This window comes from Hippocampus comes, unplaced genomic scaffold (assembly GCF_001891065.2).
Source record: "Hippocampus comes isolate QL1 unplaced genomic scaffold, H_comes_QL1_v1.1 scaffold48, whole genome shotgun sequence".
Taxonomy (NCBI): domain Eukaryota; kingdom Metazoa; phylum Chordata; class Actinopteri; order Syngnathiformes; family Syngnathidae; genus Hippocampus; species Hippocampus comes.
Window position 1 is genome coordinate 531,854 of NW_017808403.1, and position 13,925 is coordinate 545,778.

A 13,925-nucleotide genomic window follows, 5' to 3' on the forward strand; every position below is an offset into this window, starting at 1 on the left:
GACCGCAAAGAGGCCGATCTCGGCGCGAAGAAAAGCGTTTCTTGAAGGCGGGGGGCCCCGCCCGTCAGAGACGCTGCCTGTTCTTCTGAGATGCTTTCCTCCACTGTGGCAGTGTGTTTGTTTTTGTGTGTGTGTGTGTGAGGGAGCAGCGGCAGGGCAGGTGCTTTTCACAATGACTCTCTCTTCTCCCGAGAGCGACTTTGCCCTTTCGTGGCGGTGAGCAAACGTGCGGGGGAGGCAACGGGGCAGGGCCCCCCGCATCCGCCGCCGACGACCCGGTGTCATCTTTTGAATCGACCGCATTTGTTCAATATTTGTAACGGGGAGTTCCTCCGGCTGCTAATTGCGCCGTAGCGACGCTCAAAAGGATTTGTCATTCGCTGACGAGTGTGAGGAGGGAACGACTGCGCGCCGCGGCCTCCACGAGAACAAAAGCCCGAAAGCCCGAATCTGACATTGAAATGCGTTTCTTTCAATACGTTTGCGATTGTCGGATTGGTCGGAAAGACGCCAGAAGCGAAAACTCCCGGATGGAGCACTTCCTCGGACCTCCTCCGCCGCCGTTGCCTCGCTGCGGGGGGGGCAACCGTCTCGCTTGCTTCGGATGCCGTTTCCTGGCCCGTCCGGCGCATCGGCCTCCCTTTGCCTCGCTTTTCATCCAGCTCGTTTCCGGCGTGTCGCCAATGTTCTGGGCTTCTGATATTGACTTTTCCAAGAAAATCTAATTCGCAGCCCTCGCATGCACCCACAAAAAAGAAGAAAAAAAACACTGCGGTGATTACTTTGCTCCCCCCCCCCCAAAAAAAAACAAAAAAAAACCTCTCCCCATGAAAACACCGGCACTCTTGACCAAAGCGCTCTCTCGCGGGCACTGCCGAAATATTTTGCTCTCACACATTCCAATGAAACGCTCACACGGCGCCGTTGATTTGGACGCACACCGGCGCGCCACCAAAATGCTCCCCCAAACACCCCAACTTGCATTTCGGCTTCTCATGCGCACGACTCAAATGCTTTCCCTGACCCGCACGCGCACCGAGCGCAGTCATTTTCACTTCCAAAGCTGAAAGTGGGGAGCCGCGACCGAAATGCTCTCCCACACACTCCTAAAATGCTCAAACACACACGCTCCCACGTTTGAACTGTTCTCCCAGCCCGTCGTTTTTTGCTCTTGCGCCGCATACGAGCGAATTTCTCGGGCTGGCGTACGCAGCTCTGCCAAACTCCTCCGATGCTCGCGCGCGGGAGCGACATGGAAATTTGGGCGGGATGGAGGTGGGGTCGCGAGCGAGAGCGTTCCGCTCACGTGAATTTCGGACGATCTCGCCAAAGGCTTCCTCCGCGCTCGTTTGCGCGCCTTTGGACTCTCCGTCCGCCCGGCGGCGTCATCGCGTCTTTTCTTGGAGCGCAAACTCGTTTTATTGTCGTCGTCGTCGTCGTTGTACATAGCTCCAGATGTATCTGCACTATATGGTTGTCGTCGTCGTCGTCTATCTCTCCGAGTGGGTCTTTCTGTGCGCTTGACGGAGAAAAGAAAAAAACAAAGAAAACTCTTGTGAGATTATGCTTTCCAGTTGTTTGTCTCTTAACCTTTTGGCACTTTGAAGAGGATTTTGTCGGTTGCCCGGCTGAGCTTTCGATTCCCCACCGGTTGTGATCTTGGAACATTTTGTACATGTGCTTTGATTGACAGAATTATATCTCAATGTTATTTGCCTCCCGTCTGCGTCCGTCACGTGTCCTCGGCTCTCCTTCGGCGCGCTCGGCGTCGCCTTTGCGTTCACGCGCGCGCCGGCCGGCGCTTGGGCCCGAATTTGTGAACAAAGTCAGCCCGGGGCAGCTTTTGGAAGGCCTCACCGTGACGCCAGCGACCCCGCGATGTGTTCGGAGCCGTTTCCTTCGCCGTTCCGGTGGAAAAATTCTCCCCGCGCGCCATTGTTGCCACGGTTACCTGGGCCAATGAACTCGGCGACTTGACCGATGTCTTCATTTTTCAAGGCAACTCTGAGATGACCAGTGAACATGGTGGCGAAAACGCACATCTCTCTCTCCCCCCCATCTATACCGTGGCTCGCTTTTCAGCAGAACCTTGAGGTCGGCTCCGAATTCCGGCGACCCTTCAGGAATGCGTTCCAAAGACCACCCCCCTCCTCCCCCGCCCCCCACCCCCCACCCTTCCCGCATCCCTCTGTCCTCTCCCTTTCTCCAAAGCGGCTCAGGGTCCCAGCGGGTGGGCGGTGAGGGCCTCCGCTAATTAGGGTCGCTAATTGGGGGTCGGCCGGGCCAGGGACCTCTCCACACCTGCGTGGTCATGTGACATTTGCAGAGGTGCGCAAAGGTCAAGGGTTGGGATGAGTTGGATTGGGAAGGAGGAAAAAAGGGTCCACAAAAATCCACAAGAAAGGGAAGACCTTTTTACAAGGCTTGTAAAACACACACACACACACACACACACAGATAGATAGATCAATAGACAATTATATCCACTATATGTCTACTGAGTGTGTATGTATATATACACATGTGTGTGTGTGTGTGTGTGTGTGTAGATATCTCTATATTGCTATCGAGCCATATATACGTATCTCCATATCTGTATGAGCGCAGCAGGCAGACGAGCGCAGAGAGACCACTCGCAAGGGATTTCAAGCAGCCAGGTCAAAGGTTAATTGCCAGGTGACCTCAGTGGGTGCGGCCAGCTCAGCATTGGCCTCCGGCCAGCCCCGCCCCTCGCGCTGATTTCGGCTTGTTTTGACAGCATTCACGCAAGACTCGGACGGAAGAAAAAAAAAAAAGGACTCCCGCCTGCATTCCTGTGACCCTTCCAGTTTGAGGAAAGGAGGCTGGCTGAATAGAAACCCATTTCCATTCAAATATTTACCAATGCAACTTTCATCCCGTCATTGAAGAGTTGGCCTTTGTCGGGGCTTGCGGCGTCGCGTCGCCGCCGTCGCAACCTTGCGTTTTCCTCGCTGATGAAAATGTTTGAAAAGGGCCACGTTCGGGCCAACGAATCTCGTTTGTCAAGGCCCGGCGCGCGTCGACGCAAAACAGGCATTTAGAGAGAAAATTGGAGCCTGACCCGCGGCGGCCGCCTTTTCCCATTTGTCGGCGCGGCGAACGAGCGCTCGGATTGCGCACGCTGCTTTGGCCCTTCTGCGCGAGGCAATCGGCGGCCTCGGCCCACCCGCCCGCTCTCCTCCTCCTCCTCCTCCAGGACCCCGACCTGCCAATCCGCCCGCTTTCGAGGCCGCTTTTGTGTCCTGACGCGCGCGCGGAGTCTGCCGAAATCTCGCGATGCCGCTTTGCCAAACGCAACTTGCATTTGGGGCCCCGGAAGAGTCCTTTGAATGGGGAAAGACCGATGGCGACGACTTGCGTCCTCAGTTCGAGCGACGAGCCTTTCGCTGGGGTTTCCTTCTTGGGAAACGCACAAAAGGCAGTCGTCAAACGTTTCCTTCAAATGTTGCGTTGCCTTGAATTTTTCAGGTCACCCAAAGGCCCACCTTCCATGTGGACCTACTTTTGGAGGGGGGGTGGAGGGGGTCCCAAATGCAGCGAGCGCCTTTGTCTCGATTCTCAGCTTTTTCTGCGCCCGCCTGAAGCATTCACGGCGGGGGGGCCGATGGAATAAGGGAGACTTGAACGAACAAGCGCGTCCTCGTGCGAGTAAACGCCGGCGTTTCCTTCCACCGGAACGCGTCAAAGAAAACACTCGGCGGTCGCGAACGAAGTCGGAAACCGGTCGTCATCCCGCCGATCGTCCCTCTGTGCCACCCTTTGACCGCATCCTTTTGTTCTTTTCTTTTCGATTTGACGTCTGGCCGTGTTTCCGTGGCAACAGCCGAAGCGGGCAGAAACGCGGAGGGCTTTTATTTTCAGGGCCGGTTCTGTTTTTTTCCGTCTTTGTTTGTTTTGCCGCTGCGGCGAGAGACGCGAAGCGGCAAAGGTCTCCTGCTTCCGAATTCCGAGCGAGCCGCCCACGGTACGGAGGTCGAGATGCTGGCGGAGGTTGGGCCCCGCTCCCGAGTGCCCCACTGAGAGCGCGGCCACCAGCCGCCCGACCTCGGCCCGACGCCGTCAGGCCCGAGAGAGTTGAAGACGATGCAAGTCCCAGATCCCGAGCTAAGTGCGAAGAAGCCTCGCTCGTAGACGACTTTACCATCGTGCAATAAAAATATCGATGGGACGGGGGGGGGGGGCAACAAGGTCACACCATTGTCATCTTCCGGAAGATTTGAATGTGCTGCCTTTCACCCATTACGTCGCAGGTGCAAATTGAGCTTTTACGTGGAAGCGCTTGCATGGCTGAGCCCCTCCCATTTTTTTTTTCTGATTTGATCAAACCTTGAAATGTCAGCGGAGTGGCAGGGAATTGCAAAATTGCCTTCTTCAAAAGAAAAACAAACAAAAACAAAGCCAACTCCTTTCGCCAGACATCATTTGCAGTCCTTGGAGTTCCGATGTGGAATGCGCTCCCCTCCGACGTGAAAGCAATCCACAATGATAAACCTTATAAAATTAAACTGACAACACCTGGGCTGCACTTATGTTGTGTGTGGGGGGGGGGGGGCGAGTGTTTGGGAGGAGGGCGACGGGGAGGTGTTGCATGTTTTCGTCCCTCTGTTTTCATTTCCATTTTCTCACGTGATTCCGTCTTAAATGGTGTTTTTGTTCGTTGAAAAGCCCTTTGAGGGGCGGGCATCGCAAATGAGCAGCGGCCGCAAATGCCGTGCGGCATTGCGGGTCCTCTTTCATTCGGCGATGTCAAGGAAACATGGAATGAAATGAAAGGTCCAGTCTGCTAGCTTGATGCTAACATACGATGGCAAACGCCACAAACAGGGGTGCCAATCTGTGCAATGAAAACATACGCCCCCCCCCTCCCCAAAAGACAAACGCATCCTTCCAGGCTTTCTATTTCTCCTTCATTCAAGCTTCTCGCTTGTCGAGGTCACAGCTGGTTGCCCTCATTAGTACCGGGGGGCGGAGGGGGGGCAGTCCATCACCCGGCTTGCCCCCCCACCACCCTAACAATCAACAATCACCCAAATGGGACAGTAACCTCTAACCTCAACATCTTGGCACCGTTCTTTGCCTAGAAAGAGGCAAAAAAGGCCCAAAAGACTTTGTGGACACACGCCCGCGCACGCCCACACATGCACGCACACAGAGGGCGCTAGAGAGGGCCGAGCAGAAGTGGGCAGCGGGAGGGGGGGCGACGAGGCGGCCTCTCTGTTTTTCAACTGACGTGTGAACAAAAGCTGGCGGAGCGCGGCCCAGGGTGTTTACCGCGCTTGTATCTTTCACCAACAAATCAGCCGCGGCACCCCAAACCACGCACACACAACACACAGCCACCCCCCCCCCCCGCGCTGTCCCCTTTTTCTCGTGAGCGGCCCAACTTCATTGGAAGCCTGGAATGAAGGCCGCGTCCATCTGGGTGCGATCGGCAATTATGGAGCAAAGCTGTCAGCACGCATTAAGGCCTGCGGGGAAGGTGGGCGTGTTCGGGCGGCTTTTATGATGCCGGCGGGCGGGGGCCCACAAAGTCAGACGCTGAAGAAAAAAAAAGCCTCTTTTTCCTTGACTGGGCCCAAGCTATTCAAAGCTAGCTGGCCCCGTGTGGAAAAAAAAAAAAAAACAAGGTGGTTGGGCCACCCTCAACGGCAACAACCCAAATCACCTTTTCTCTTCCTGTGGCAAAGGGTCTTTCTTTCCCGTCGTCTCCGCGTCTCCTTCAACTCGGCGGCCTGTTTAAGGTCCTGCCGTTGCTTTTTTTTTTTTTTCACGCGACCACACTTTGACTCCAAAGTCTTCGTTTGGGCGTTTGAAGACTCGGCCAAGCGGTCTCGCCGGGGTGCTTTGGAGCGCGTCGTCCCGCTTCAGCTGGAGGTCGCAAAGTGACGGCTGAAAATCCTCATTCAGGATTTTCCGGTAAAGGGCCGAATTCACGGTGTGGTCGATCGCAGCGTGTCGTCCGGGCCCTGAAGTAACGAGCGGCCCCCGACCGTGATGCCACCCCCGAGTTTGAGCCTTGCTCTGACTTTCTGTTCTGGCCCCTTAACATTTAGGCCAGGCGCAAGGGGACGCACGCAACTTGTGAAAAGGGGGCACCCGGAACTAGAACGTGGCCCGCTCTGACGGCAAGTTTGACCCCCCCCACGATGGAAGCCATATCCATCAACGCAGGCAGTGATTCCCCGTAGCATTTGGGCTACCACCGGCGTTCTCGGGCCACAAAAGCGCCATCGTTCACTTTTTGCTCCATCGGAATGCCGAAACACAGCGGCGGGCTGAGCCTCCGCCGCCGCCCCCCCTGGCCCCCCTTTTCTCTCAGCTCGCCCTCATTTGCCAACGCCAGGTGTTCAGACTCACAACAAGAGGGGGGGGGGGTGCAGGAGGGGGAGTGAGGAAGCCGCGGCGCAATGGACGCCGAGGTGACTTGGCTGTGGAACGAGACTCTTTGGGACGTGTTGAAAGTCCCCGGCGGGAGAAATCGTCAGCCGTGACCAAGTTGCGCTCGCTCGCACCCAAACGTATTTTCTTACGCTTCACGTGCCGTTTTTCTGGTCGTCCGTAACTGTGCCGGCCCACTTGACAACTTTCGCACGTCCCGGCGTCCATCGGGGGCCATTTTTGCGTCGTGGTCCGTGTGCGAGCGTCTCGGTTCGATCCGGGGGGGTGGGGGGAGGCGATCGATCGCTGTCGTTTTTTTGCGTGTTTCTCCTCAAAGGAGACCGCGCGCCCGTGCGCCGTTGCCGGATCCGATCCGGGAGGGCTGGTGTGCAAGAAACTGTGAATTCTGTGTGATGTGTCACTTTGAATCCGGTCCCAGAGAATGTGTGAAAGACTCATTGTGTGAGTGTGTGTGAGGGTAATTGGAGGGGGAAGGCGGGAGGGGCGGCGGGCGGGCCTGGCAGGTCCGGCGAGCTGCTGAAAAACTCTTTTCAGTGGGGAGATGTAGCAGGCGGGGCCGATTTCGAGGACTAATTGGCACTAATTGAATTGGATGTGCTGATCAGATGGGAGACTGTGGAAGTAATCGGAGTTGTCACAGTAGATAAGGCAGGGCTGTCCTAGAGTGTCCGCCTCATGTGACAGCCTGTAACATAGCCTGTGAGAGGGCAGCGGCCCCCTTTGTCCGCGCAACAAAGGCCGGCCCTGCAAACTTGCCAACTACACAGAGCGGCGAGCGGAAGGTGGGAGGGGGGGGAGGGAGGGGGATGGGGGGTCCGCACAGGCGAGGAAGTCGGCCGGGAGAATGAAAAGGACGCTCCAAAAGAAGTGGAGGCGGCCTGTTTACCCACAGAGTCAAGCCCTGTTCGGGACTTTTCATTTCCTGTCCTATCGGCGGCGCGCTCTGTTCTTGCAGCGGCGCTTGTTCCGACTTGAAAAAGGCGCCTCGACTCAAACCGGCCCGTTCCGAAAACGCCTCGGCTCCCGATTCACCTTGTTGATCTGCCGTTGTCCTGGACGGTGGTGTGTGCAAAGCGGGGGCGGCGACCCCGAGCGTCCCCAAAATGCCGGCTGGATTCGGGCGGCAGGGGCGGTCGGAAAATGTGCGGGAAAGCGGCCCCGCGGGCCCCGACTTGGACAGCCACCTTCGAGCTCGGTCACGGAACGGAACGCGTTGCCGATGCGCGTCTTCGCCTTTGAGCTTGCCAGGCAAGCGAGCCAGCGGCTTTGGTTCCAGAGCTGAGCGGCTCCGACCTTTGCCGGCCGCTTAGCTTGCTTGTTAGCCCGCTCATCAGCCAATTTTAGGAGCGTTTCGGGGCCAAAGCTGGCTTGAGTTCCATGCGCTCGACTCCCAAATGGGAAGTGCTTTTTCTTGGTGTTTGCGAAGTGGCATCACCTCAGTCGAGCGCGAGCCCCGGTGTCTCCCCAAATGCACGATTCGGTGTTGACGCTCGCTCTTCCCGTCCGTCTGGGGCCTCGGCTCTTCTCACCGGATCTGCCGCTCCCTTTGGCCGCCGTCTGAAGGCAAGCTGGTCTTTTGCTTCCACCGCTACGCGCACGACTGTGAGCGAAAAAGACACTTTCTCACTCTTATCCTATTTGGGAGAAAAACCAAAACCCGGACGCCACGGAATTTCATCCATTTGCATGAAAAGAAGACAGAAGTGACGGCGTTTGGTCCCAGTGGCCCTTTGTCCATCCCATCCTGCGGACTTGGGCCCCTTGGCTCCTTGTCTCCTTCGCAGTCTCCACCTTGGGGCTTAAACCGAACAGCGATTTGAAATGGGGGGCCGTTGTCAAATGCAGCTTCTTTCATCTGAGGCAGCTGGCTAACTAACGTCAAGCCTTTCCGGCGATGCGGTCCTTCATGCCTTCGTCGCGTCTCGGCTGGATGACTCGAACGCACTTGACCGTGGGGTCAGCCGATCCTCCATCAAGCGTCTCCGGTCGGTCCGGAATGCCGCCGCTCGCCTCGTGACGGCGACTCGTACATGGAGAGGGAGCGCGTCACTCCGACTGTGGCGTCCCTTTTTTTTGAAGCCTTCTTTTGAAGATCCTTGCATTACTTTCCAAGTCTTGAAATGTCCTGAGAGACCCGAGCGGATGCTCCGAGGGGACGGCGCCTTCTCCGTTGCCGCTCCCTCCCTTTGAAATGAACGTTCTCGGCAAGGCCCATCGATCAAACTCGTCATTGTTTGGACTCCGCATGAGACTTGAGTTTTAGTTGGCCTGTTTTTGTGCTTTCCGCCGTCATCGTTTGTTGTTGTGTGACTTCTTTATGCTCCATAAAGAACACTTTGTCGACAGGCGCTGGTGGTTTGAAAGTGCTTGAGAAATACGCCGGACTCAAGTTGAGTCTTCTTTCTCCTGATCAAATAGATGACATTGTTGAGCAGGTGCTGATCCGATCAGATCACGGCGATCATGGCGGAGCGGTTCCCACAACATACGGCTCGGAAAAAAAAAAAACTTTTGCTCATGGGTGAGGTCATTTGAGGAACAACTTTTTAATTTTGTGGAGTCATTTGCTGCAGCTTCCTCCCACCATCCCAGCCGTCGTCGGGCAGTGGGCGGGGGACACCCTGAACCGCTTGCCAGCGGTCAAGCAGTCGATTGCAAAGCCGACACACACACACAAGGGAAGACTCCAACGTGCGTTCCGACACCAAAAGGCTCCGGCGAAACATCTGATTTTGACTGACATGCAAAAGGCTCCGCAGCGGCAAACGAAAATGAGCATCAAGGTTACTTGGACTCGCTTGGATACTGCGGCGGCTCGTTTCCGCTTGGAGTCTTTTCACGACGGGTTCCCAAATCCCGCATGAGAGGCCGAAGCGAGACCGGCACACAGGCGGCGGGTGTTTGCCAAGCCTGCAGTCGTCCAATTAAACAACATTTGTCAGCGCGCACATCAGACTCACACACACACACGCACTCTCTCTCGCCGCTCGACAAGGGCGGGCGTATGAATTTGCTCGGCTCGCACACCTCGGGGGGACCGAGACGTGCGAGCGTGCCGGTCTAAGCTCTGGCGAAACCCACTGCGAGGGTCACCACCTTTACAGAATCTGCGCCTCGGCATGTCAGGCCTAATGGCGGGGCCCCACTCGCTGCACAGGCAGAACGACGACGACGATGACGATGACGAGGAGGAGGAAGGAAGGGTGCCAAAAATCAAGACAAAGCGTCGGCGAGAACGGAGAGCAGCTCAAGATCCCAGCGGTCGAGACTTGGGAGTGCAGCGTCCGTCCCGCCCACCCAAGATTGTAAATACAGTATTTGTCAGCCCCCCCGCATCATTTTGAAATTATTTTGTTTGGGGGGTGTGGATGTTTTAAATTCACTTTGTTTGAATTGCAGCAGGTCTGTTTGCGTTGATTCATTTTTTAATTTGTCAAAATGGTCTTATTTGAGTTTTTATTCGTTTGACTCTTTGTTTGATTTATTCATTTTGGGGGGGGGGATTGTTCGCAATACGTCCATCAACGTTTTCTGTTGACACCCGGCCCGAATTGGTCTTATGAGGATTCCGGCAATTTGTCTTTCAGCCCGCACACTCGTTTGAACATCGGCAAAGAAAAGTCAATGACCGTGACCAAGAACTCGAAGGCCGCTTTCAAACGTTGTCGCCGTCACTCAAAGGCGCGCCATGATGTGACACGACGCGCTGACTGCACTCCTTTTTTCTTTCTGCGGGTTGCAATCATTTCATGACAAAAGTAGCCATCATTACATCCGCGCTTTGCAAGACCGATAAGCCATTAAAATTGCATAACACAGTCACAAGTGTGACGTGTGTGCGTGTGTGCGTGTGTGTGTGTGTGTGTGGCAGCTCTACTCTGAGGCGAGGAGAGCAGCGAGCCAACGGGGACAAATTTCAAAAAGTATCTTCCTTCCTTCCGCTCATTTTTTTCTTTTTTGGGAGGGGGTCGGGTGGAGAAATTGGGTCTCTTGCCGTTGCGGAATGGCAACAGGTGGCAGACGGCAGAGTTCGAGTGACACCTACAGAGCCGACTGCAGAACGGAATGAGACTCGGGCTTTTCTTTTCTTTTGAAATGGAGACCGAGGAAATGTGCTTTGGCGCCGACGCTTCTTTGCAGATCATCTGCGCATTCTGGCACGCAACGTACCTTGAAATTTCGCCAACGAGCTTCGACATGTCCGATCCCCAGCAGATTTCACCGTCCAAACCGTTTCGAATGATCGGCCGAATGTTGTTTTCTGTTCCTTTTCCGGGCCGGCCGACGTCAGGTCGGGCGTCCAGACGAGCGGCCGTCATCCGAAAAGACGCAGCCGTTTTGTTTCGGGCGTCTACAATCGAGGGAAAAAAAAAAAGCCAGAAGCCAAAGCTTAGACGGCGTTCGTTTAGTTTCTCGCTATGTGAGAAAACAATTGGCCGGTCTTCATTTCGCATCGGACGCGGCTGGTCGGGCGCTCGCCGGCTCGGGCACGATTGGGTCGGGTCGGGTCGCGGTCAAAGCAAGTGCGACGCCGATGGAAGCCGACGGTCGCTTGAGACGTCACAGGAACACACTTGAACCGGAAGCATTCCTGACTTGGGTTCGGCAAACCTCCGGCATCGCTCACGCAAGAAATTGAAGGAAGCTACCTACCAACTCTCGATTCAGAAGTACACAAACGCCACATTTTTGTTTTTCTTGCCAAGAATCGTTGACCCTTCGTTTGAATGTGATTTTATTTTTTTGCATGACAGCCCTTTGCGGAGGGGGGGGGGTGCTTTTTCTTTGAAGGATTGATCTTTTCTACATGTATTTGAGCAGGAAATTTATGATGATACTGTGAGACGCTTTGATTAAAAAAAAAAAAAAAAAAAAAGAGAGAGATGTGCACATATTCTGTCCAGATTTTTAAATGGCATTTTTGTTCTCCGAATCTGAAGCGATGATCCTCAGTCGGAAAAGGGCGGAGTCCCCTCTCCGGGTCCGGGATGAGATCTCGCCCCAAGCGGAGGAGGATTTTGCTCACGCGTGGGGGCAGGAGGGAGCGCCAAGTCGACAGGCGGACCGGCGCGGCGTCGGCTGCGATGCGGACTTTGTGCCGGCCTGTCGTGGTGAAGAAGTGGCCGAGCCAAAAGGAGAAGCTCTCCATTTAGCGGGTCCATCGAAGCAGCTCCCCGAAGAACGAGCGGGTACGAGCGGGGAAAAGGAGTTTCCCCCGCAGGGCGTTGTGGCTCTCGCTTCGAGAAAGGGTGAGAAGCTTCGTCATCGGGGGAGTCGAGCGGCCGCTCGTCCGCATCGAGAGAAGCCAGATGAGGGGGCTCGGGCGTCGGATAAGGACACTCGGCGCGGCGCGCGTGAATCCTCCGGCGCCCGCTCGCAGACGAGCGCAGCTCTTCCGGGCAGGAGGCGATTGCTGATCGGCTGCAGGTGCGCGAGCCGAATGGATCCGTTTGCGACCAGCAGGTGGCACTGGCGGGCTCCGCCTGCCTGCAGCTGCGCACCTGTTGCTCATTGTGTGCTGAGTTGTCACTTTCAAAGACTTGCCGCTCGACCGCTCGCTCGCTGGTGCCGTCGCCGCTTCTGTTGCTTTGTGTTTATCACGTCATCTTTTTTTTTTTTTTTTGCTTCTGCCGTGGCTTTGAATTCTTGTTTGTTTTCAGGACTTTGCTCGTTTTGGATTCGCTTTGCTCGGTGTTTTGATGAATGCATCTTGTCAAGCTCACCCTGCTCCTTCCGAGCTGCCTGCTTTTTGGCTTCCGCCACCGACCGTGACCGGGGCACCCTCCAGGTCATGAAAGGAAAAAGACACAGAAGGTGCCCGGACGTGGACTCTCCAAAATAAAAGCACAGAAGGAAGAGGGTCTGTGACAACACATCACACTCTCCCCTTTTCGGCATTGGTTCGGTGTGGCCAAAGGTGGCAGTGAGCATTTGGGGGGAAGAGACTTCTTTCTTTTCAAAGTGTCCATTCCTTTGGGAATACGGTGGCCTATTTCTTCGTCAAGGACGCGCATCAACTTGATGCGGTAAGATCCGGTTTGAAGGCTCATCAGGGAAATCTGTCGGAGATCGATATCCATGATGGAGAGCGACCTCTCAACGTATTTCATGAGGTCGTGGCCGGCGCAAGAGTAGCGACGATGACGAAGATGATTCCCAAGCAGCGTGTGAACGGCGACTCCGGCGCAGTCGCCAGCAGGCCGGCCGTGTCTGCGAGAGGCGCCGCTGTCAAAAAGTTTCTCTCCTCTCCTCTCCCCGCTCTCTCTCTCAGGCATCCTCCCGCGTCATTTCCCAGGAAGGCGGATCCCGTCCGCCACCATCTTGCCTAATGACTCGAGCGACGTCTATCATCGAGCCGAGCCAGCCGGCCTCCCGTTGACCTTTTCCGTCGGCTGTTTTAAGGCCCCGATAATCCAATCACGCAGCCGTCGCTGAGCCGTCGCAGGCCGGTTTCTTTCACGCCTTGAAAAATCTCCGCGCTCACGTGTTTTCACGGCAGACGGCATTGCCGTGTCAGCCGGGCGCGTCTCCGGGAAAGAGAATTCAAGCAAACGTTCCACGGGCACCTCTCAACGTGGAGGAGTGGCGGCTCGGCTCCGAGTCCCTCCCGGATGAGCCAGCTTCTCACCCTGGCACCCTTTCCCGCACAAGGAAACTCATTTCGGTCACCGGTGTCCGGGATCTCGTCCCTCCGCTCGCGACCCGCGGCTCTTGAGCGTCGGTTGAAAGTAGGATGGCCGCAAACTGAAACAATGGCGGCGCTCTTTTGAATGGCACATTTGGGCCGCGCGTTGAGAGGGGACGCCTCGGCCTAGCAGGTGTGATGGCGCGCCGCCCGGCGCTTTGTCATCCGTTCGCACCTCCGGACGGCCGGGCGCGACAAGGCGCGACAAGCCGCACCAGCGGACGCCGGCGCCGGCTGACCTCGGGCCGCCCGCGACCAAAGGCGAGGTACGGGGGAGGCACGCGCCGCCTCTCAGCGTCGCAGAGGAGAGGATGTCGCGAGACAGCGTGCGGGGGCTCGGGCAAGAGGCGTGGAAAATAGCACCCGACGGCGAGCGAGGTCCGGAATGCGACGGAGGCTCGGCATCTCGGCACTTCTTAAATTGTGGACCGGGAACAAGAACACGGGGGAGCCCTCCGCTCCGGCTGCTGCTCAAACCAAACCCAAAAAACACAGACGGAGTCAAACCACGACACAGGGGGTGGGTGGGGTTGGGGGGGGTGCGAGACAGCGTGCGGGGGCTCGGGCAAGAGGCGTGGAAAATAGCACCCGACGGCGAGCGAGGTCCGGAATGCGACGGAGGCTCGGCATCTCGGCACTTCTTAAATTGTGGACCGGGAACAAGAACACGGGGGAGCCCTCCGCTCCGGCTGCTGCTCAAACCAAACCCAAAAAACACAGACGGAGTCAAACCACGACACAGGGGGTGGGTGGGGTTGGGGGGGGTGCCTGTGCCTTTGATGTGGAAAGACGTCACTCGCTCGGGTGGTGGGAGTGCATT

At 56.3% G+C, this 13,925-nt stretch overlaps 1 protein-coding gene and 1 long non-coding RNA gene across 2 annotated transcripts in view; one reads left to right on the forward strand and one right to left on the reverse strand.

Moving 5' to 3' along the window:
- The window catches only part of vax2 (ventral anterior homeobox 2), a 14,890-nt gene extending 8,088 nt beyond the window's left edge, over positions 1-6,802 (forward strand). The window contains exon 5 of the mRNA XM_019858204.1: positions 6,737-6,802. Coding sequence (XP_019713763.1) covers positions 6,737-6,802 — 66 coding nt within the window. The remainder of the gene's footprint in view (positions 1-6,736) is intronic.
- Positions 6,803-10,386: 3,584 nt separating this feature from the next.
- LOC109508406 (uncharacterized) lies at positions 10,387-10,766 on the reverse strand. Its single transcript, XR_002166659.1, has 2 exons — positions 10,591-10,766; positions 10,387-10,461 (listed from the first exon to the last, which is right to left on the reverse strand). It is a non-coding gene; the product is annotated as an uncharacterized LOC109508406 (long non-coding RNA).
- Between the last annotated feature and the right edge of the window lie 3,159 nt (positions 10,767-13,925).